This window comes from Lithobates pipiens, unplaced genomic scaffold, assembly GCF_037356315.1.
Source record: "Lithobates pipiens isolate NorthernLeopardFrog02 unplaced genomic scaffold, aLitPip1_a1.2 Scaffold_13, whole genome shotgun sequence".
Taxonomy (NCBI): domain Eukaryota; kingdom Metazoa; phylum Chordata; class Amphibia; order Anura; family Ranidae; genus Lithobates; species Lithobates pipiens.
The window spans coordinates 249503342-249528378 of record NW_027507718.1 but is presented as its reverse complement, the minus strand read 5'-3'; the positions used below and the strand labels follow the sequence as shown (position 1 = coordinate 249528378).

Below are 25037 nucleotides of genomic sequence, written 5' to 3'. Positions count from 1 at the left end.
TCCGGGGAACTTTGATAGACAGATCACCCATCCCAGGATTGGACGGGTGATCTGTCTATCAAAGTGCCCGGACAAGGGGGAGGGGCTGTATGTGACGGTGTGGGGCGGGGAACACACAGCTGTTGAAATGAAAGCTGTGATGTTCCCAGCAATCTAATCAACCAGGCGGCGGCAGCGACTCTTCTCTCTCTTCCCCTGCACAGGCTGGATGCCATGGAGACACTGGATGCACTGGGGACACTGGCTGCACTGGGGACACTGGCTGCAATGGGGACACTGGCTGTCTGCAATGGGGACACTGGCTGCAATGGGGACACAGGCAGACACTGGCTGCAATGGGGACACAGGCTGCAATAGGGACATAGGGACACTGGCTGCACTGGGGACACAGGCTGCACTGGGGATACAGGCTGCAATGGGGACACTGTCGGACACTGGTTGCAATGGGGACACAGGCTGCAATGGGGACACTGGCTGGCTGCACTGGGGACACTGGCCGGCTGCAATGGGTTCACCGGCTGCAATGGGGACACCGGCTGCAATGAGGACACTGGCTGCAATGGGGACACAATGGCTGGCTGCACTAGGGACACTGGCTGGCTGCACTGGGGATTATATAGCCCAGGAATGGAACTTGTGTTTGTTCAAATAGACACTTCTCCAATTTTGCATATAGACAATTGTCCCGTAGACGCTGTAGCACAGTTTTTACATGAAGACGATGGCAAGAAAATTTGAATATCATCCAGATATACAATAACACAGACATACAGAAGGTCGTGAAAGATCTGGTTAACAAAATTTTGGAAGACCGCTGGGGCATTGCATAAGCCGAAGGGCATCACAAGATACTCATAATGCCCATCCCTGGTGTTAAAGGCGGTCATCCATTCGTCTCCTTCCCAGATTCTTATTAAATTGTAGGCCCCTCTAAGATCCAATTTAGTAAAGATATGACAACCTCGTAGTCTGCCAAAGAGTTCGGAAATTAAAGGAAGAGGGTATCGGTTCTTCACAGTGATGGCGTTAAGACCCCTGTAGTCGATGCATGGATGGAGTGAACCATCTTTTTTCGCTATAAAGAAGAACCCGGCTCCAGCAGGTGAGTTAGATTTCCTGATGAAACCCTTTTGCAGGTTTTCCCAAATGTATTCAGACATGGCTTGTGTCTCTGGGATAGATAGAGGGTAGACTGGGCCACGGGGAGGAGAGGTCCCAGGTAAAAGCTCAATGGAGCAGTCAAAGTCTCTATGAGGAGGAAGGCGATCAGCGGGCTTTTTGCAGAAAACATCTTGGAAGGATTGATATTGGGCAGGCAACATGGGAGTTGTGGAGGTCTCAGCAAGAGGAATGGAAGGAGGAGGTAGCACCCTGGAAATACACCATTGTTGGCATGGAGGGCTCCAACCCAATACTTGTCCAGAATTCCAGTCAAGATGTGGAGAGTGTTTCTGCAACCATGGAAGGCCCAGGATGATGGGACTGGAGGATTTAGGCAATATTAGGAAAGAGATCTCCTCACTATGCAAAGCCCCAAAGCGTAACTCTATAGCAGAGGTTTTAAACCGGATTGGACTCATAGGCAAAAAGGAGCTGTCTACTGCGGTCACGGAGAGAGGCATAGCCAAGGCAACAAAGGCAATGCCCAACTCGGAAGCTACAGACTGTTCAATGAAATTCCTGGCAGCACCAGAATCCACGTATGCAGAGAGTTGATAGGCATTCTGAGCCCAGCGGATAGCTACGCGAAGGGTGAAAGGAGGGAAATTAGGAAAATTAACGGATCGGTCTAGATCCCCTCCCTCTGAGTGAGCTAGACCCTGGAGTTTCCCGGACGGAGTGGACAGTAGTTCAAAAGATGTCCTTTATCGCCACAGTAAAGGCACAAACCCAGTCCCATGCGTCGGCCATGCTCCTTGGGTGTGAGGCGGGTTCGCCCAAGCTGCATAGGTCCTTCCAACACGTGAGAGGTCGAAGACGGAGTGGATTGCAGCGATCTTTGGACTACCTGTACTGGACGGCCAGCAGGGGGTGACTGGATCTGGATTTCTCCAGAGCCCGCTCCTGGAAGCGAATGTCAATTTGAATGCTCAATGCGATTAAGTCATCCAATGTGGTGGGAATGGCGCGTCCAGCGAGTTCATCCTTGACACGGTCAGATAGGCCTTGCCAAAAGGTAGCAGTAAGGGCCTCATTATTCCATTTGAGTTCAGTGGCCAGCGTACGGAATCGAACTGCGTATTAGCAGACTGTCATTTCTTGCTGAAGAAGACGAAGGAGGGCCCCAGCAGATGAAGACACTCTGCCGGGCTCATCAAAAGTTTTCCGAAATGCATCCAAAAAGAGCTGGAGGTCAGAGGTAAGAGGAGCGTGTGATTCCCAGAGTGGAGAGGCCCAAGCTAAAGCATCATCGGAGAGGAGAGAGATGATATATGCGACTTTGGTGCGATCAGTTGGAAAATGGTGGCTGGAAAGTTCGAAGTGGATGGAACACTGATTAATGAAGCCCCAACAAGCCTTAGGCCGCGTACACACGGGCGGATTGTCTGCCCAACTAAGTTCGTCAGACAATCCGACAGACAGTCCGTTCAAAATTTGCATGAACGGACTTGACCACACACGATGAGCAGACAGTCCACTGAAAGCGTGCGCGATGACGTGTACAGCACGTACGACGGGACTAGAAAAACGACGTCCTATACACTGCAATGCAACCTTCGGCCGTGTAAATCCTTTCTGAGCATGCGCCATACTTAGTTCGTCCAACTTGCCTACACACGAGCGGACTGTCCGCTGAAACCAAGTTTGGACGGACAAAACCAAGTTTGAACGGACAAAATTTCGGAAATTCCGTAAGACTTTGTTCGTCAGACAGTCCGCTGAAAAAGTCAGCTGAAGCCCACACACGAGCGGATTGTCCGCTGAAACACGTTTCAGCGGACTAAGTTGGACAGACAATCCGCCCGTGTGTACGCGGCCTTAGGATCACCGGAGAACCGAGGAGGTGACGGCAGATGCAGGCAGGGATTGCCAGGTGCAGCAGGTAAGACCGGAGCAACTGAAGCAGGAGGTGGAATGGGAGGAGCTGAAGTTACAGCGAGTTGCAGACGATCCAGACGAGAGGCCAGATCCTGGAGAACCAGCATTGTTTGCTCTTGATTAGCTTGCTGGGAGTTAAGTCTCTGAACTAGATGTTGCATAGGATCCTCGGTCAATGGTCGATTCTCAGAGATGCTCATGGCTTGAGCAAACTGTCACGGTACTACTTACAGTGAACCCACAGGCAAGTAGGTGACACGGGATCCCCCAGGGAGTGGAATCTAAGAGTCAGCCGGTGTTCCGCCAGGGACCCTCTCACGAAGGTTTGGACTTACCTGCGTACTGACCCCAGGTCATGACCCCCAGGTTCACCCTGCTCGCTAGGGAAGTACCAGAAGACACTGTAGACAAGGATGGATGGATGAAGCAAGGAAAGCCAGGTAGTGAGCCAAGGTCAGGGCAGGCTGCAGAAAATGTAATCAGAACAAGCCGGGATGGTACACAGAAGATCAGTTCACAAGAAGTCAGGTAAAACAGGTTACACAGGGGAGCTTCAGAAACAAACGTTGCTCAAGCAATGGTTGCAAGTTAGGAAGGGATTTAAATACAGAAGCACATGAGGGGCTGGACAGGAAGTAGCAGGAAGGAAACATATATCAGGCAACAGGTGAAGGGCATCGACGCCCATAGCTGCAGAGTGCACAGAGCTGAACACCTGACAGTGGACAACAGATGCCAGCCGACCCACTGCAGTAAAGATGAGACACAGATCAGCTCCGCAGCTGATCTGTGACAATATTACAGTGGGGACTATATGGTGGTAGAATTTTCACAGGTTTTTGCAAATTCAATTATTATTTGCTGATCTGAAAAATTATCCAATCTGTGACTCTGATCCAAGGAACAATCCGATCCGTGAGTTTTTGATCCGTTGCACCGCTACTGTTCACCAACTAGCCATGTTGTGGAATGGGAGGAGATAACGTGTTATTTATTATTGGCCTTGGCCCTTGTACACACGGTCGGACATTCCGACGGAAAATGTCCGATCGGACCGTGTTGTCGGATAATCCGACCGTGTAAGGGCTCCATCGGACTATTTCCGTCTGAATATCCGACGGACCAAGTTTACCAGCTTGGCTAGATAATTTTCCGACAACATGATCCGATCGGACTTTGTCCGATCATGTGTAGAGAATTCTGATCGGACAAAGTGCCATGCATGCTCAGATCAAATTCCTACACCAAAGCTATTGGCTACTAGCGTAGTCCCGTCGTAACGAAATAACGTCATCACGTTCTGAAAGATCGGATTTTCCGACAATTTTGTCTGACTGTGTGCATGCAACAGTTTCGGACGAAATCCGTCTGAAAAAATCAGATGGATTTGGTTGTCGGAATGTCCGACCGTGTATATAAGGGCTAGGAGTTATTTCTTTGACCCAAGTCCAGTCCAGGAACAGGAGGAGGAGGATTTCTTAGACCAAAAATTGGATGCTTTATTAATCATGACCAATTATGTCATATGCCTTTGCTGTGGGAGCTCCAGGAAAATAATCCACATGTTTTTCAGATGACGGAACCTTGCTTTCACCAACTCTTGGCATTGTTGACCCCCTATATTAAGAAGCAGGATACATGCATACATATTTTCTATATTTTTGGATGTATAGAATGCACTTTTTGGTTAAGTTCTATTGGCAGATAGCATGTCTAATTTTATATGTTTTCTTTTTTTAATGCAAAATAAAAAAATTGTGGAGAATAATACTTGGCTATGTGATTTAGTTCAAATTACAGTTTGGGAGTAGGCAGTTATATAAAAAAATGCAATGTAAAATTGACAAGGGACACAAACATAGTTGTATCTTTGATCTTAAAAATGACGGGATAATGGTGTTGTGGTAACTTGCACCAAAAAAAAATAAAAAAAAAAATAACATGACTAGTGTAGTCTGAATGTTCCCCTTATATTATTCCTTACCCATACCTTCCCCTATTAGAAACGAGACCACACCATAGGTTGGAGTAAACTGGCCACAACAGCCTTTATTAAACATAACTCAAAATTCACTCCAATAACTTGTTAATATGAAAATATCTAAATATATATAGATATATAAATATAAATAACTTTATTACCATTAAACCACATTAAATAACATTAACTGCCCATTCTGGTGATCTCTGACGGTGACCCCACTTAAGCCAATACCAAATCACTGCGGTACACCTCACCAACTTCCCAAAGGCCTCCACCTGTGACCGGTCGGAGACAACTTCCGCCAGTGAACATAACCGTATTCCCTCCAACGTTCAGGAATACCCAGAGGGGCCGATCGTTAGATGAGCCCCCCACACCCTCAGATCCCTTCTGAGTACCTGTCTACCGTCAGAAACCACCAGAAAACACACCGCCAACACAGGAAAACCTTCAGCTGCCGTGACAACCGACGAAACCTGCAAAAGAAGAAAAGACCAGCAACAAACGACACAACAAAACAAACACATAACATTAGGGCGGGAGGGCGGGAAAAACTGCCTCCTCTGTGTCACGCTGGGATCCGAATGATCCCCTAAAGCCACCCCCCTCCCTTTTATATGACCCCTCCCCTACACTGAACTTGCTTCCTGCAAACCTTTTTCCTCAGCTCCACCCATAAAGCTTAACCCTCTGTGTCCCTCATCCACACTGTCATGTCCAGCACTCCTTATATCATTGCATTCATAATCCGTGCTTCTCTTGACTAGTGTAGTCTGAATGTTCCCCTTATATTATTCCTTACCCATACCTTCCCCTATTAGAAACGAGACCACACCATAGGTTGGAGTAAACTGGCCACAACAGCCTTTATTAAACATAACTCAAAATTCACTCCAATAACTTGTTAATATGAAAATATCTAAATATATATAGATATATAAATATAAATAACTTTATTACCATTAAACCACATTAAATAACATTAACTGCCCATTCTGGTGATCTCTGACGGTGACCCCACTTAAGCCAATACCAAATCACTGCGGTACACCTCACCAACTTCCCAAAGGCCTCCACCTGTGACCGGTCGGAGACAACTTCCGCCAGTGAACATAACCGTATTCCCTCCAACGTTCAGGAATACCCAGAGGGGCCGATCGTTAGATGAGCCCCCCACACCCTCAGATCCCTTCTGAGTACCTGTCTACCGTCAGAAACCACCAGAAAACACACCGCCACAGCCCGAAAGGGTGACCCCCTCAACCTTGAGGGCCACCCCACACCCTAAGAGCTATTTTGTATACCCTCCTGCAGACCCAATGACCAAAGGTCAATACCCACGTCCGACCCCCATCCTGGTTTTGTTGATGCTTACCATGGACCTAGCCCACCTCCACACCGATCTGCCCGCAACGACCTACCAAACCAAGATGGTACCCGGGAAGCGGACTCGTAAGTGCAAAACATCCGCCCTAACATCAGCTAAGATGTCCCGTTCCTTCCGTATGCCCAGGTCGTTGCCCCCTGCGTAAATGACCAACACATCCGGGGGCCTGTCCCTCATTGCAAAGCGCTCAACTTCCTTCATCACACGCTCCCACCGCATGCCCGGGAATCCCAACCACATCAACCTAGCCTCCCCCCAGGAATTCCCAACGGCCCGCCTGCCGGCTGAGCATCACCTCTCCCGGCCCCCCAGCACACGTCCGAGTGCCCTAGGATCCAAACGAGGCGTGAGGAACCTCCATCTGGAATAAAAAACATAACACAGAACACATAACAACCAACAAACGTAATATACCATAACACCTGTAACTCCCAACCCCATACTGCAAAACACTCCCAGCCGCGCCCCCACTCACCCCAGGATCAACTGCGGCCGGACATACGAACGGAACCTCTTAGATTCCCAACGACCGATCCGGCGATCAATCGCCTCAGCCAGACCACATCGGGCCGCCTCAGTGGCCGCCCCAATACGGAAGGAGTGCGACGAGTACTCCCGGTCGTCCAAACCCACAGTCCGCAGGCACCGTTGAAAACTGACACGAATTGCAACCTAGAGAGAAAAGAGCCCCCCGCATGCAGCAAGAAAGGCCCCCCCCCCCTCCAGCCGCACCGCCCGAAAGGCCCTTACCGCCACCACAGGGCCCACTGCCGAGCCTGGCCAGGCAAACAGTATAATCACCACTCCCCTGCCCAGCTGGTCAGGCTTGGACCTCCGCCACCGTATACTCACCCGATCAGCAGCCACCTGTACATCCTGATCCAACAGCCCCACAGCACCCCGTTTAGACCGACACACCAACTCCCCAGTCCCAAACGCCCCATAAAACGCCAATGAAAAAGCCGCTGTGAACAGGATGGCCTTGTAAGCGGAAGAACAAACTTCCACAAGCCGGGAACAAATCGCCACCAAGTTATCACACTTCACCAGCCTGTGCGCCTCCCGACCTTTCCGTTCCCTCCTATACCCCTTCAAGGTTTGCCGCACCCAAAAAGCCACATTCCCGTCCGGCTCTCCCCACAGCTTAAACAAAATGCCAACCCCGCCAATTTCCGATCAATCGACGCAGGTGCCAATCCCATCTAAATGTTCCGTGCCACCCAATACAGCCCCAACCAGCGCTGGTCGGAGCCCCGACCAACCGCTCCAACTAAACCATTCTGACCACACCCTAGAATAGGCCGCCCACGTGGACTCACTCAAAGACCCCTGAATCCAACCTGCGGCGACTACAAGGGCATCCCCCACATCCACCCAGGGCAAGACGCCCTAGACTCCTCCGTTCTCGGCGCCAGATCCCGGAACTCGTCCCACTGAAAACGAGAGAGCGAGTTAGCCAAAGAATTCTCCACCCCAGGTATGTGCACTGCCGAAACGTAAACATTGAGCCGTAAGCACCGAAACACCAGCCGCCGTAGCAGCCAAATGGTTGAGGACCTGAACCACCCCCATGCCGTCTCAACTAATGCGCAACTTCATATTACGGAACTCCTCCCCCCACAGCTCCAATGCCAACACCACCGGGAATAGTTCAAGCAGAACCAGGTTGCCCAACAACCCCGCCACCTCTCAAGATTGCGGCCAAGGGTCAGCACTCCACCGTCCCCGAAAATACGCCCCATAACCCGCCGACCCAGCCGCGGCAGCGACCAATTCCACATCGAAATTGCTCGCTGGCCCCGACATCCACATGTCCCGCCCGCTACAAGAGGCTAGGAATTCACGCCACGCCCGCAAGTCTTCCCTGTGTTCCTTCCCGCAGACGCACAAAATGGTTAGGCACACTCACCCCGGCCGAGGCTGCCGACAGCTGTCTGCAGAACACCCGCCCCCATAGGGATGATCCGGCAAGCAAAATTAGGCTAGCCCAACAGAGACTGCAGGGCCCTCAACCGGACCTTCTACTATCCTTGCATCTCCACCAATTCCATTCTCAGATCAAGTAATTCATTCTCGGGCAATCGACACTCCATTGCCCTCGAATCGATCACTATCCCCAAAAAACTCAAGTCCGTAACTGGTCCCTCTTTTTTATCCCCCGCCAACGGTACCCCGAACTTACCTGCAATGTGCTGCAACGTGGACAGAAAATCGCACCCACACTGGAGGCAGGCGGGGCCCACGCACAGAAAGTCGTCCAAATAGTGGATGACCGACTCCAGGCCCGAAACGTCACTCACCACCCACTCCAAAATGAGCTAAACGCCTCAAAGTAGGCGCAGGAAATGGAACAACCCATGGGCAGGCACTTACTCATATAGAACTGGCCCCGCCAATGGCACCCCACATCTGCCTTGGCCCTAAGAGCCCCGCATCCAGAAAGCCTGACCCACCTCACCGCCGCATCAAAAGACGTGTATGAGACCGTACACGCATCAGGGCCGATGAAGTAATTGACCGACCCCCCTTTAGGAAAGGACAAGTGATGAAGCAAGCGAAATTTCCCAGGCTCTTTCTCAGGAACTACACCCAGCGGGGACACCACCAGGTCGCCCCACGGTTGCACTTCGAAAGGCCCACCCATCCGGCCCAACGCCACTTCCTTGCCCAAGTTTTCGCCTACCACCCCCCGGGTGTACCAAAGCCGATCGCAAGTTCCGGGCCACTGGGGGCACCTCCGCCAATGAACAAGGAATCCTGAAACCGTCCCGAAAACTCCGAAATCAACCCCCGCGCCGCCTCACCATCCGGATACTTACTTAGGAAAGGAAGTATCCTTTCCAGGGTTACCGGCGTCATCCCTTTCGTGAGCAACATCGCCGGAACGCTTTTCTTTCCTGAAACAGCGGGACAGTGCGAGGGCGCCGCCGCAGCCGGAGCACTCGTGCTGAAATCGGCACGCTCTCCCGAATTCACAAGCCCCCCATTAAAGGGCCAGCACACACCCCACTTTTTCCCGGCCGGCAGCCCTGAGGACAACACACTCCCGCCCCCCCCTGAAGAAACGGAGCAGGAGTCCGAGCCGCAGACATAAGCCTCATCCAGAGGCTGATGTCCTTGTGGTCCCAGCGTAGTTCCGGCCGCACCGCTGCCTGGACTGTTCGTCATAACGCAGCCATGCCACCCCCCACACACCCGATAAGCCTCTCCAGTCGCGTCCATACAGCAGAACAACGCCGAGCAATGCTCGGGGTTCTTCTCCCCAATCACCCTAGCTAAGCCAGCGAACGCCTGAAGCCAATTGGAGAAAGTGCGCAGAATCACCGATACCTACGCCGCTCCTCGTCGTCCTTTTTGAACTGTCCGGCTTGACCCTATCCAAGTTGAACCTCTCAAGGGGGAGCAAAGAGAAAATCTCCTCATACTCACCCATGCCAATATTCTCCCGCACCTCCTGCTCCAGGCACGCCCCCACCGGGCCCTCGAATCAACATATACTTCGCACCGGGCAGCATCCGCAATCCTGACCACATCGGTCCACGCCCCAGGTTCCGTGACCACTGGGGGGACCCCCGTGCCCCCAGGCCCCATGTCTACCACCCCCCCAGAAGCCGCAGCGGTCGGGGGGTCCACCACCGGCGTGGCCCCGGACCCCCCTCCCCCCGACCCTGGGCCCGCAGCCATCCAGGGACCCACTTGCGGCGCCCCCGAACCCCCGGCAAACTTACCCACCAGGGCCCGCAGCCCCTCCAAGAAGGTCCTGCAGCTGTCCGTGGGCCCCCCCAGGGCGATATGCCATCCCCTTGCCGTTCTGGGATACCGGGTCCCCCAGCAAATCCCCCAAGGCTTCCATCAGAACCAAAAGATCACGTGACTTACCTGGCCGCACCGGGGCCTTGCCGACAGTCATGGTTTCGTGCGCTGCATGTGAAAATTCCTCCTCCTGCGACAGCTCACCCTCGGACTTGTCCTCCGCGGTGCGCGCTGGGGGCGCCGCCATCCCCCTGGGCGAATCGCAGACCTCCTGGTCCGCGCGTTCAGGCGCATCCCGCAGTGCCTGTGGCCCCCGACCACCCCCGGCATGCTGGTGTCCAAGACCAGCCCTGCCAGGCACCTCGGTGGCTCCCTTCATCCCACCCGCCCCAGCCCGGGAGCTGCGACCCCCCCCCCGTGCCAACCCTGCCCCCCCACCGCGCGTGTCCCCATGCTGGAACCCCCAGTCCGAGGATCCCCCCCTTCCGCTGCACCCCCAAGGCGGCTGGACCCAGAGCCCCCCGCCCGTTCCCGGGTGCCGGCCCGACCCGTAGCCGGCGCCATTTTGCCGCGAGGCCCCGCCCCCCTCCGGTCGGCGGCGCAATGACCACCCGGACCAGGGAGAGCCAGGCACCTTCCTCTTCGCCGGGGGGACCGAGCGGTCGGCCCCCGGGCTCTGCCAGTCACGAGGTGGACGAGGTGTAGGCCCGGGGAAAAAACGCGCCGGAGGCCGAGACCTCCGCGCACGCAGCGGCGCCTCACCTGCCTCCCCGACATCCTCCGCGGTGTCCTCCAGGTCCCCGCTCAGTCCCGCAGCCACTCCGCTCCGCACGCCTCCGCCGCCCGTCTCAGCCTCTTGAAAATCACATCCAGGTCGGCCATTACAGAGGAGCAGAGAAAAACTGCCTCCTCTGTGTCACGCTGGGATCCGAATGATCCCCTAAAGCCACCCCCCTCCCTTTTATATGACCCCTCCCCTACACTGAACTTGCTTCCTGCAAACCTTTTTCCTCAGCTCCACCCATAAAGCTTAACCCTCTGTGTCCCTCATCCACACTGTCATGTCCAGCACTCCTTATATCATTGCATTCATAATCCGTGCTTCTCTAGCATAACAATATTATTCTTGATATCACTAGAAAAAAAAGCCTTTGAAAATTTGTTTGCAATAACTCCATCAGTATCACCAGCAAAGCAGCTTCCTTATTGTCACATTAAAGAAGAAGAGAATGTGCGCTGCATTTCAAGATTTCATAATTTGCCACGTCACGAATGTTAATTCTCCATTACGAGCGCTAGTTTACAAGACCAACCGCTTCTGGCTCGTCCTTGCTTCCGAGCATATGTGTTTGTACTTTGGACTTTTGTCCAACGGAAAATCTGACAGCAGACATTTGTCCGTGGAAAATTTTAAAGCCTGCCATCCAACATTTGTCTGCGGAAAATCCGACAACAATTGTCCGATGGAGCATACAAACGGTTGGATTTCCCGCTAACAGCCTGTCATCACACAATTGCTGTTGGAAAATCTGATCGTGTATATGAGGCTTAACAATTAAAACGAATGCATCCATCACATCTATGTACTGGTGAGCAATATATCTGATGTTTGTTCTTGGATTTAGATACAATTTAAATTTTCATGGTAGCATTGAGCGCTGGTCCACCTCATGCAAATAGAAACATATGGAAAGCGGAGGGTGCGAGCCAATGCTCCATTCTACCAAAAATTTATGGAACTGGATTGTTTTAGCACCCCATGTATCAAGGAAGACATATGTATGGGTATGTGCATGCATCATTCAGTGTCTACATTGTAATTCTGAAGCTTACTTTAAAAAGGTATAGTGAAATATTGATGAAACTTGATTTAAACTTTATCAGGTAGCATTGTAAAAAAAAAAAAAAGTATAATAAAACATGAACTATTTATGGTGTTACAAAATTGTTCAATTTAGTTTTTGCTTTTCCAAAGATTTTTATTTTTTTTTATTTTGCACTTGGATGTTAAAAATGTAAAACTGCAATTTTTTTTGTTTGTAATTGTCACCTTATATTTTTTCAGCCTGATAAAAGATCATTGGTCCAAGCCCATGTATTTTATAATGGCAGATATCTACTTAGATCTTTTAGCTCCCGAACCTTATGCTGGAGAGATCCGTGGTATAGCCAAATCATTTGGCTTAAAAACGTCTGAAGTAACCCTCATAAACCTTTTCTATGAAACTGTCATGTAAGTTGTTTGCAATTATGCACATTCACTACACATAAATCATCAGCATTCTGACTAACAAAACAGCAGCAGCTGCAGAAATAGAAATCAATACTGGGCCCTTATCCCCTGAGGTCCCTAGGTGTGATCCTGGTTCAAAAATGTGAATTGGGGAAAATCCTTATAATGTGTGTGTACAGAACAGAAAGCATGGCGTCCTTGTTTGTCCTTCTCTGTCAGCACTGGCTCAGCACATTAGCTGAGTAAGGGAGAGAAAAAGAGAGAAGAGAAACACTGGAATACTAGTCAGTACCAGTAACCAAAGGTATATTTGCTTTGGAGGAATAAATCATCTCTAACATTGGGCGTCTTATGTGTGTGGATGTTGCTGCATTCTGTAAACCTATTTTTTTTGTTTTTTACACTTTAGAACGGGTTGTCTCGGGATTGTGCAACATTGTAAAGGGTGCCTTAACTAAAAAAAGGTTGAGAAACACTGCTTTAGCCTACTTACACTAAATATGGGGCTTCTTTTATTTTATACTTGCTTTTGGGTTTAATATTGCTTTAAAGTTATCTGTCCCAAAGACCACAGATGTAAAAAAAAACTGTGTTCCCACTACCATCACTGTAATGTACTGTGAGCTGTACATATAGTAATTATTAGCAGGAGTTCCCTGAGACTGAAAACTTATTTTAAGGGCATCTTTATGTTGAACATTTAAAAAGTGAAGCGTGATTTATAAGCCACTCCCAACTTTGGCCACAGCCCAATTGTCTGACAGATGACACACTTTGCTTGCAATATTTTATTTCTAAAACCCTTTAAAGGATAAGTTCTCCTTTCTGAACATGTTACATCAGGTATGCTCAACCTGTGGCCCTCGGAGCCCTCTGATGTGGCTTTCGACCCAGGGCCAGCAGCCCACAGTGGCAACCCCACCTCATGCTCCAGGGGGCCCCTGTCATATTCTGTTTTACATTTGGACAGAAGGGGCAGTGGGAGCAGCATATACAGAAACCGTCATTCTCCATTTTCCTTCTACAGTCGCTAAAATCTGGCTTCTCTCCCTCTCCCACCAGCCAGAATTCAGTGGTTGCAGGAGGAATATGTTCATGATCTTATTCAAAATAAAAAATCCCAAATTCTGAGCAATTTAACCACTTAAGCCCCGGACCAATTTGCAGCCAAAGGACTAAGCCCCTTTTTGCAATTCGGCACTGCGTCGCTTTAACTGACAATTGCGCGGTCGTGCGACGTGACTCCCAAACAAAATTGGTGTCCTTTTTTTCCCACAAATAGAGCTTACTTTTGGTGGTACTTGATCACCGCTGCGGTTTTAATTTTTTGCGCTATAAACCAAAATAGAGCGACAATTTTGAAAAAAATGCAATATTTTTTACTTTTTGCTATAATAAATATCCCCAAAAAATATATAAAAAAAACGTTTTTTTCCTCAGTTTAGGCCGATACATATTCTTCTACATATTTTTGGTAAAAAAAACGCAATTGGCGATTATTGATTGGTTTGCACAAAAGTTATAGCTATATTTACAAAATATGGGATAGTTTTATAGCATTTTTCTTAATATTTTTTTGTGTCCGTCGAATGAGCGTCCAGAACAGGAGGATGTAAGGGTACATTCTCCTGAAACAAATAAGCTAACACCCATTTGTTTATATTTAATGGCTTGGTGGGAAGTGGTTAATCAGATTAGTCTGGTATAACTTTCTAATTAATTACAGTTTATTGCTAACATTTCCCATGCAGTTTCTGTAGCTCCTTCCACATTTCTTTTATCATTTTACACTTGCATATGTTCACAATTTGATCATCATCTATACTCATTATTACTTTAGGCTTTTTGATCCCTCTTTACTCATCTGTAGGTGGATCTGGTATTTGTTCTTGAAAACACATCCATATGCCATCTATTTATCAGCAGTATCTTATTTTTGAATTTCCAGGGCTGGTAGGTCTGGTTTGTCAGACTATCAGTTGAAAATGAAACGCTGTTAGCAGCCATAATGTGTGCTTCTGACCGTTTTCTTTCTCAGAAATTGTTTTTCTGTAACCCTGACCTGTATCTGTACCTGCAGCAGTATTTAGAACTTTGGCTGTAGCTAGACCCACGATCTGTTGGAAAGCTGTTACAGAGGCTTATTTTTATCTGTCAGATATTTCTGGACACATGGCTATACCCTTCTTGTTTTAGCCCCTGTACACACGGTCGGACATTCTGCCAATCAAATCCGTCTGATTTTGTCCGACGGATTGTGTCCGAAACTGTTGCATACACACAGTCGGACCAAGTTGTTGGAAAATCCGATCATTCAGAACGTGATGACGTTATTTAGTTACGATGGGACTACGTTCAGGCTAGTAGCCAATAGCTTTGGTCTAGGAATTTGATCTGAGCATGCGTGGCACTTGGTCCGATCTGAATTCTCTACACATGATCGGAGTATGTCCGATCGGACCAGTTGGTCGGAAAATATTTCCAACATGTTGGAAAATTGGGTCCGACGGATATTCCGACGGAATCAGTCCGATGCATACCACACACAGTCGGATTTCCGACAACACGGTCCAATAGGACACATTCCGACGGATTCTCCGACCGTGTGTACAAGGGCTTATATGGAAAACAACAGGAGCAGAGAAAAGGATGCTACATCATAACCATGTAGCTCCACTATAGAGAACAATGCTTTATTCCACCATCAACAGCCACCTAGTGGCTAAACTGCTAATCGCAGTATAATATCTAAGAATAGTTATTGCACTCATGTCTGTATAAATGGCATTCTAAAACCACACCAAATTACTTCTTTTTTATTCATCATATACCTGTACATGTACAAATTACTGTGTATAGTGAGCTGTAAATGAATTATTTTCTGCTCAAAGTGATTGCCTGCTAAAAATTATTATATGGGTGCCTCCATGGTAAAAAAAAGGTTGTCAAAACCTTTTTTAACCAAATGAAAGCACATTATGATTCCCTAATTGATAAGAAAATTACCTGATGTCTAGTGGAAAATCGATTTTAACATTTTAGTACCATTTGGGGGGAACTGTGTAATTTTACCGAATGCTGACAGTGTTTTCTTATTAGAATTCTAACAAAAAATGTTTGTCCATGTTTAGGGCCTGCACAAGTATAATAACAGAAACTAAGGAAGGATATATTTATCACGGAAGAAACATGGACTTGTACTTTTCCATAGACCTAAGAAAGCTTGTGGTGGATGTGGATTTTATTAGAAATGGGAAGGTAAAGTTTAAAAACTATTAACTGAATACATTTTACTAAGCATGACCATTCTGAGGAGGACCTTCTGTAACCTGTGAGCCTGGCATTCTGTAAAAAGGGTAGTGGTATTATGGCTGATGTTGTGTAAATGAATGGCTTGGCCAAAATATCAGACTGATATAAATCCAAATTCATACCTAAAAATATTAAATGGAAACTAACTCAGTCTATACACGGCTCCCTCGGAGGTACCATCTAGTTTAATAACACACACACAGATGCACACACACACATAGGGGTTGATTTACCAAAGACAAATAGACTGTGCACTTTGCAAAGCGCAGTTGCACTCAGAAAGTGCAGTTGTAAATGAGTGCATTAGTAAATGAGGTAAAGCTTCACTTTGCAAAGAGTACCCAATCATGTGCAAGGAAAATAAAAAAAACAGCATTTTTGCTTGCACATGATTGGACGATGGGAGTCAGCAGAGCTTCTGCTCATTTACTAAGCTCTGCAACAACTGCACTTTGCAAAGTGTACAGCCTATTACCTGTTAGTAAATCAACCTCATAAACAGAACATGCATTCCCCAATGGAAATTCCAAAGGAGTCTGTTAGATGAAAAAAGCACTCCCTGGAAGTTAGATCTCATGAAGGTCCCCCCCCCCCCCCCCAAAAGAAAAGGATAGTTCCTCAATGGAGTATATGCTATCAACATCTAGGGCAAAAACACCAAGGTATATTAAAACAAACACCCCTCGTAGACAATATCAGCCAGTGTCAAATATACTGTATAAAGGACACAGGGGTTGATTTACTAAAGGCAAAAAGACTGTGCACTTTTCAAAGTGCAGTTGTATTCTGCAAGATCAGTTGCTCCAGAGCTTAGTAAATGAGCAGAAGATCTGCTGATTTCCATCATCCAATCATGTGCAAGCAAAAATGCTGTTTTTTATTTTCCTTGCACGTGATTGGGTACTCTTTGCAAAGTGAAGTCTTACCTCATTTACTAAGCTCTGGAGCAACTGCACTTGCAGAGGGCAACTGCACTTGCAGAGGGCAACTGCACTTTGCAAAGTGCACAGTCTATTTGCCTTTAGTAAATCAACCCCTTTGTTTAATTTTGACCAGTTGGTGGCTGTTAGAACTAGAATACTCAAGACCTTCCAGGATTTACATGACCCAGGCAGGCCTTCTATAGTTAACTACAAATATGTCATTATGCACTTTATGAGCAATTTTTACGACCAACCCCCAAATTTCTAATTTGATGGTGTTTGACAAAATTTGTTTAGAAGGCCCATCCTCTCAGGGCATGATCTCCCGCATTTATAAACGTCTCATTACTGACCTCAGCATGTCTATATGCGAAAGTGGTATCAGGCCTTGGGGAAGGAGCTACTTTCAAAAACATGGCAACTTATTTGGTCACATGCTTCCAAGAGCATTGAAGAGCTCTATCTGCACCTTGCACAAGGAAAATCAGTAATTATTTTTTCATCAAACCACACACCTGCTATACTCCATATATCCCTCTTCTGACCGTGGTTGCTGGTGATGCAAAAAATATCCAGGCACATTATCTCTATTGGTCCTGCCTATTAATCGTCCATTACTGGCAGATGGTCCCTACTCTACTCCGTCTTGGGATCCTGGGCTCCTTTCAATCCCAAAACCTTCTTCCTGGGTCTCCCACCCCATTCCTTCTCTAAATTTTCTAACAAAAAACTCCTTGCAAAGGTGCTGACTACAGCTTGATGCTTGGTAGCTCTTAAATGGAAGAAATGGGAGCTTCCCTCTTTGAATTGCACTCTAGGATCCAAGATGTGAAGTGGATGAAATACCTGACTGCCTCTTTAACTGACTCAATTGATACCCATAACTGAGTTTGGGAATAGTGGGACCTTTTAGAAGCTCCACCAGTCTGACATATTTCTGGCCATGGTACGGTGTGCGCGGATGGATGGTGGCTTACGATTTGGGTAGGGCTCTGACACAGGTGGATATTCTACTTTAACCTCCCCTTCTTTTTCTTTTTCTTTTTCCCTCTCTCCGTCTTGCACTCTTCTAACTATTCTTTGTGTCTAGTAGAGTGAATTTTGACATCTGGTTGCACACCTTAGCGTGGATAAGATCAAGTTGAACTAATGTAATATTTTTCTCTTTTACTGGAAGCCAGTTTGTTGATCCTTTTATGCCACCACAGCGTTAGGTGATAATATATTTTGTATCCTGTTTTGAGGTCCAATTACCCTATCCTTGCCACTTTATTTTATTGTCTGTATCTTGGCACTTTTTGTCTATTACCAATCTGAATGCCTTGTACCTTTTTTTTGCTATATGTTGAAAAACTAATAACAATAAAAAAAATTGTCAGTTCTCAAAAAAAGCAGGCAACTGATTGTTTTTATTTCATTTTCTAAAATGAAGTAATGAAAATGATACATGAGAAAATTATGTGTGTTTGGGAATTGCTAAAATGTTGGTACTTGTTTTGTAACTGCTATTATGTGCTTTATATTTTAGATTGTGTACACAGGAACAACCTTTGCAGGCATTGTTGGTCTTTATACTGGGCAAAGTCCCCATAAATTTACTATATCTTCAAATGCTAGAGGTAAATGATATTATTATGTGCTTGTTCATACAGTATATTCCGTATTTAATATATATTAAGTTCAATACTGCTAATAATGTTGGCAATAGGCATTTTTTATACATATTTTTCTTATTGAAAGAATGTATTTACCCAGCCCACCATCCTCAGGGATAATATTTGATTGTACATGTTTTAATCAATTGGATTGGACAGCGTTGATTGCTATTGCTTCTCACCAAGCTAGAAGATATATCATATATATATATTGCGCACTATGTCATTTTTATATATTTGAGAAATATTGAATTGTTTTTTGGATTCATTATTAAAGACAGTAAGGCCCCTTTCACACGACTGTTCCAAAAAGGTCTGCCTGTCAGTTTTTCAGAGGGATGGGACAATCATCCCTATGGGCAGGACTTGTGTCCTTTTATACCTGCCCACCTCATCAGCAGGGGTTCAGCAGACAGATCCCCTGCTGACCAAAACAGAGTCCAACCCATGTAAAAGGGGCCTTAAAATCCAATTCCAAGCAAAAAAAAGGAGAATTTCTTCTGATTTTTTGAATGATAAATGTCAGACCGTTCCCGTTGGGGACACAGACAGTGATAAAACATTTTTTCTAATAAACTGCTGCCCAGTTGTTGGGTGTCATACAGCAAGTGGGGGAACTCTTCTTTACAGAGACACAGATAGTATTTAAAATCAAACAAAGGTTGTACCCTCTCAAAAACTAAAAATTGTATACTCACTTTCCGTAATTTTCCTTTCCTGACGCATTTTCATGGCAGCACACACTGGATTGTGACTCTGCCCCCACAACCTGACAGGATTGGATTAGCTATACATTTGAAGGGGAGTCCCCCTGCTGCATTCTCTGTATATATCATAACAAAGAGACAGGGAGGGAACCATGTGCTGCCATGAAGATGCGTCAGGAAAGGAAAATTACGGAAGGTGAGTATACAATTTTCCGTTCTCCTGATGCCTTCATGGCAGCACACACTGGGAAATAACTCGCCAGTCGGGTGGGTGCAAGTAAAAAATAAACTTTAATTCCTTATAATGCGGAAGAATTTGCTCTAATGATGGATCTGCCGAAGTCAGTCATGGACAAGTGAGCTGAATCCACCTTGTAATGGGAAATAAAGGTATACCTGGAGGACCAAGACGCTGCTCTGCATATTGTCTCTGGAGACACTCTGCAATACGCTGCCCAGGAGGTAGCCACTGCCTTTGTAGAATGAGCCCTGATGCCTTCAGGAATTGCCAATTGCTGGGAGGAATATGCTTTCTTAATGATTCTGACCAGCCAGGATGCTATGGTACGCAAAGAAGCTGCTTGTCCGCGTTTGGATCCGTGAGGGAGGACCAAGAGAGAATCTGTCCTCCTAAACGAGGTAGTAGCAGTTAGATAATTGATGATGGTTGACCTCACATCCAGAGGGTGTGGATCCCCCTGATCGATAGAGAAGGATGGAAGAATGATATCCTGGTTGTAGTGGAATGAAGTGGCCACTTTGGGTATAAAATGCTCCAAGGGTCTTAGAACCACTCTGTCAGGAAAAAGAACTAAATGAAGTTCCGAGATCATTAATGCTTGGATTTCTGCTACCCTTTTTGCTGATGTAATTGCAATCAGGAAAGTCAGCTTTAAAGTCAAGTCCCATAGAGAGATTTTTTCAGATGGATTAAACGGAGGTGAAGACAGGGCGTGGAGAACTACTGACAATTCCCATGATGGAAAAACTGGTTTCCTGGGGAGTTTGATTTTCAGATAGGCCCTTAACAACTGGATAACTAGAGGATGAAAAGCCCACTTCGTATCCGTTTGGGTTGATAGGGCAGACACCTGAACTTTGAGGGTACTTGTTGACCCTTGTTGACCCCTGATTGGAAAAATTCCAGAATGTGAGCAGGCTCTGGAGAAACGCTATTCCATCCCTTCTGTTGAGCCATGGAGCAGAATCTTTCCCAAATTCTAGAATAAATGGAATTGGTCGTAACTTTTCTGGCTTGCATTAGAGTCGATATGACCTCTTGAGAGCATCCCTGGGCTCTCAGCCTAGCCCTCTCAATCTCCAGGCCATCAGGTGCAACCTCTCCGGAGCTGGATGCAGGAACTGACCTTGGGACAAAAGATACAGAGTTACTCGAAGGGGAATAGGAGGTTGAAGGCTGAGTTGCAGAAGTGTCGTGAACCACGGTCTCCTCGGCCATAGTGGAATAATTGCGATTACCGTTGCTGAGGATCTCCGGAGTCCGGACATAAACCTTGCGATTAATGGAGTTGGAGGAAAAATTTATCCCAGCCTGAAGTTCCATGGGTGACTCAGACAGTCCACCCCTTCTGCTGTTAGGAACGACCCTCTTGATAGGAACCTGAGGCATTTGGTATTCGCTGGGATAGCTGCTAGGTCTATCTCTGGCATCCCCCAGACCTCCGTCAGAAGAGAGAAGGTTAGAGGGTTCAGGGACCACTCGTTGTTGGATAAAGTCTCTCGACTTAGGTAGTCGGCTAATATGTTTTGCGTTGCTGGAACATACACTGCTTTTAGACTCGAAAGATGAATCTGAGCCCATTCTAAAATGGGCCGAACCTCCTCCATCAAAGTGACACTCCTGGTACCTCCTTGCTGATGAATATAGGACACTGCCACTTTGTTGTCCATGTGGATAACCGCATTCTTGCCTCTCAGGAGTGGCGCAAAAGCTTTCAAGGCATGGAAAGCCACTCTGAGCTCCAGAATGTTCGAGACTAACGCCTGAAAATGCCACTGTCCCTGGGCTGCCTGGTCCTGAAAATGGGCTCCCCAACCCGTCTGGCAGGCGTCTGAAGTGACTATTTCTGGATCCGGAGGGACTATTGGTTTGTAACTCCAGAGATTGCTGCGGTGTGTCCACCACCATATCGACTGCTTCACTGATCTGGAGACAAAGATGATTTGATGCATCAATACTCCATCCCACTGCCTGAGAAATGAGTTCTGGAGAGTTCTTATGTGCCACTGTGACCACTGTATCATAGGTATGGTTGCCGACATGGACCCCAGTACACTTAGGCAGGCTCTGGCTGGCAACTGATTTGTCGACAATAGTCTCTGCATTTTTCGCACTAGAGGCTTGACCTTCTCCTGCGGAAACTGTATCCTGTTCAATCTGGTGTCTAGGTCTGCCCCCAGAAAGACCATTCTCTGTGTAGGTTGTAAACTGCTCTTCCTCCAGTTGACTATCCACCCAAACTTCTGAAGTGTCGCAAGGAGAATCTCCCGGTGGAGAATCAGAGATTCCTGATCTTCTGCTAACAGCAGGATGTCGTCCAGATAGTGGTGAACTCGCAATCCTTTTTCCCTGAGAAAAGCTACTAGTGGCAACAGAATTTTGGTAAATGTCCTGGGAGCCGAGGAGATGCCGAACGGAAGACACCGAAACTGGAAGTGGTGCTGTTTTATGGCGAATCGCAGAAATTTTTGAAAACCCGGATGAACTGGCACATGAAGATAAGCGTCTGACAAATCTATAGAAAGCATCCAGTCGTTTAGGTTTATCGCTAGGAGAATGGACTGTAAACTTTCCATTTTGAAGGATTCCACTTTGATGCCTCTGTTGAGTCTCTTGAGGTCCAGCACGGGTCGCAAGTCGCCCGTCTTCTTTTTCACCAAAAACAGAGGGGAATAGAACCCCTTCCCTCTTTGGTGTGATGGCACTTCTAGGATTGCTCCCTTTTGTCTCAGCTCTGTTATATACTTTACTAACAGCCTCCTCTTGGCTAATGAAGACGGAAGTCTGGTTGAGCGGAAGTAGTTTGGTGGAAAACTGTTCTTGAATTTCCATCTGTGACCAAATCTGATTGTGGAAAGTGTCCATAGGTCTTTTATGTGGTTCGCCCAAACTTTGAAAAAGCTTTTCAGCCTGGCGACCACCTGGGCCGGGTGGGCAGGCAAATTTTCAAAATGATTTTTGCTGATCCCTAGCCGGGGTGGCCTTAGACTTCTGCAATTTGAGAAAGGAGGGTTTTGTGCTCCTCCAGTCCCTTCTAAATTCCCTACCTGGACGGTAGGATCTGGATTCCCGGTATTTGTCTGGCAAATTACGCTTAAAAGCTGGACCTCTCTGTGCCCTGGGTCTTCTGTCGGAAGCTATCAGACCTGATTTCCCTCCGGAAACCTTGGAGATGGCCGAATCTAGTTTGGCACCGAACAGGTTCGAACCATCATACGGAATCCTGCACCAATTAGTTTTAGAGGCTGCGTCTGCTATCCATGGTTTTAGCCATAGAGCTCTTCTTGCCATTACCGAAGCCAGCATTGACCTAACAGAAGATCTTATAACATCTATCGAGGCCTCTGCCATGAAATCTCCTGCTAGTCTGATCTCCTGCAGGGAAGATATTATTTTCTCCATCTCGACGCCATCCTGAAGGTCTTTCTCCACTCTGGATGCCCATCCTGAGATGGCTCTGGCCACTGCCGCCGTGGTAATTGCTGGCCTACAGGCCCCTCCAGCCGTGGAATAAGCTTTTTTTAATTCTAGATCCATCTTTCGATCAAGAACATGCTGGAAAGAGACCGCATCCTCGATCAGTAAGGTTACATGATGGGCAAGACGCATTAATGAAGAGTCGACGATGGGAGCATTTATTAGGGGTCTCACTTTCGCTTCCTTTAAAGGATACATTTTTGCCAGTCTATTGGAAAGGCTAGCTCTCTTATCTGATCTCTCCCACTCGTCCTTGATGAGATCCTCAAGTTCTTCAATGAAAGGAAAAGTCTCCGGATCCCTTTTCAAATTCGGAAAAAACTTCCGCACCTTAGGGGGATTTGTTGCATCCTCCTGCCAGCCAATTGCCTCTACGGATTTTGCAAAAGGTTCCACAAGGGAAAAGTCAAAGCCGGCTGACATATCCTGACTCTCATCCTCAGAGGAGGACTCTGATGCTTGGGTGAGACAAGGTTCCGTAGAGGATGTGCTGGGAACTGCTCTATCCAAAGCTGGCGTTGCTGACTCCAGTAATGTTTCCCGTACAGACTCCCTAATGAGGTCCGTAGCCATTCTTGCATCTGTTTCCTTCTCTCTAGTGGCCTCATTGAAGCAGGAGCGACAAGCAAGCTTATCTGGCAAAGCCGGAGCACCGCATACCCAGCAAGCATTTGCTGCAGGACGGGCATGGCGGTCTGAGTGGCTATGCCGTGAATGGCTATGCCTTTGGTGGTGTGAAGCGGATCTTGAGCGGCTTCTGCGAGATTTTCTACTTGAGGTATGGCTGCATCTTCTCCCCTGTCTAGAACTTGTGGTTCTTGACTCAGCCGGGCTGCCGAAAGAGAAAAAGGCATCACTAAGCATCTGGCACTCTTTTTCCATCTCCCCTTCAATACCTACCTAACCGGTATAGCCTCTTACCTAACTTGCTGGCGGTGGTCTGCCTGGGCAGTGGACTCCATAAGGAAAAAGGTACAGGACAGTCTAAAATGTAAGAAGGAACGCATAAGTAGGAAGCAACTACTATGTCTCCTACCGAAAATGTTTATATTTTTTTTAAAACATTTAATTGCCCCCAATACACAAAAAAATATGGACGTATAATATAAATTAAATATTTATTTTATAATTATTTTAATAATATTTTAATAATATTTAAATTCATTAAATATTAATAATAAAACAGACTAAGCAGAAAAAATTTATAAAAGAAACCCCACAGGGACTTACCTTTGGTAGAATTTTGGAATTAGGGATGCAGAGCAGTCTTCTTCAGCTGTAGCCAGCAATACATCATACATTGGATTTACACAGAGACACTGTGTTTTTAAAAAATGGTGCCATACCGCCGCTGAATGACGCTCCGCGCATGCGCGGAAGTGACATGAGCACCCCCGCGCCATCTTGAAGGGAAGCTCAAACAAAAACATAGGAAAGAAAATCCTAAATCTGCACATGCACAGAGCGGCGAAACGAACGGCGGTCATGAGGGATAACAGGTACCAGCAAGTCCTGCTCCCTCCGCGGGAAAAAAAACAAGGTATTTAAAATTACCCAAAGACATTAACACAAGAGATGCCAGGTTGCATATACATAAAGAAGAGAAGACAGTGGGAAAGCAAGGAAGGGAAATCCACTGCAGATAAAAGCTTCTTTAAAGCTTGTCATATGCCAATAAGATGCCCCTTGAGACCACCAGAGCGGGGGCTCCCTCCGTAGAAGCTTCTTTAGAGACTGTACAGGAGGGACTTCCAAACAGGAGAGGCTTGAACCTGCTGGGGCGAAGGCGGTAAGAGGCTTATTCATCTGTAATAAGGAAACGCGTCCGACCAACCTGTCAGGTGAGGATTAAAAAGAGAATGCAGTGGGGGGGGGGGGGGTCTCCCCTTCAAATTTATAGCTAATCCAATCCTATCAGGTTGTGGGGGCGGAGTCACAACCCAGTGTGTGCTGCCATGAAGGCATCAGGAAATTCAATTTAAGACTACATTTTTTTAATATTTTCAAACACAGCAGGAAACTGGTTAAGTATTTGTTGTAAAAACAATTTTGTTGCTATCCTAAAAAACTAAACCACAAATACCCTGCAAATGAATAATGTGTAAAGTGACATGGTAAGAAATCTTTACCAACTTAATGTTTAAAGGTTCATTTTTCCTTACAGAGAAAAATCAGGTCCTGTGGAAGAATGCACTTTCTCTTTTATTGCGCAGATATCCTGTCAGCTGGCTCATCCGAGATGTAAGCTTTGTGTGATTACTTTAGTACATTTTTGTATCACAGTAAATACGTTCATGAATTTTGATAACAATATACCAGGAAAATA

The 25037-nt window shown here is 46.9% G+C and overlaps 1 protein-coding gene across 2 annotated transcripts in view; it reads left to right on the top strand.

Moving 5' to 3' along the window:
• Nucleotides 1–25037, top strand: part of LOC143974780 (N-acylethanolamine-hydrolyzing acid amidase-like) — a 102114-nt gene that overhangs the window by 9446 nt on the left and 67631 nt on the right. For both annotated transcript variants that reach the window (XM_077476515.1, XM_077476514.1), the window contains exons 2-5: nucleotides 12229–12396; nucleotides 15528–15654; nucleotides 18160–18250; nucleotides 24876–24952. In XM_077476515.1, the coding sequence (XP_077332641.1) occupies nucleotides 12229–12396; nucleotides 15528–15654; nucleotides 18160–18250; nucleotides 24876–24952 (463 nt within the window). The remainder of the gene's footprint in view (nucleotides 1–12228; nucleotides 12397–15527; nucleotides 15655–18159; nucleotides 18251–24875; nucleotides 24953–25037) is intronic.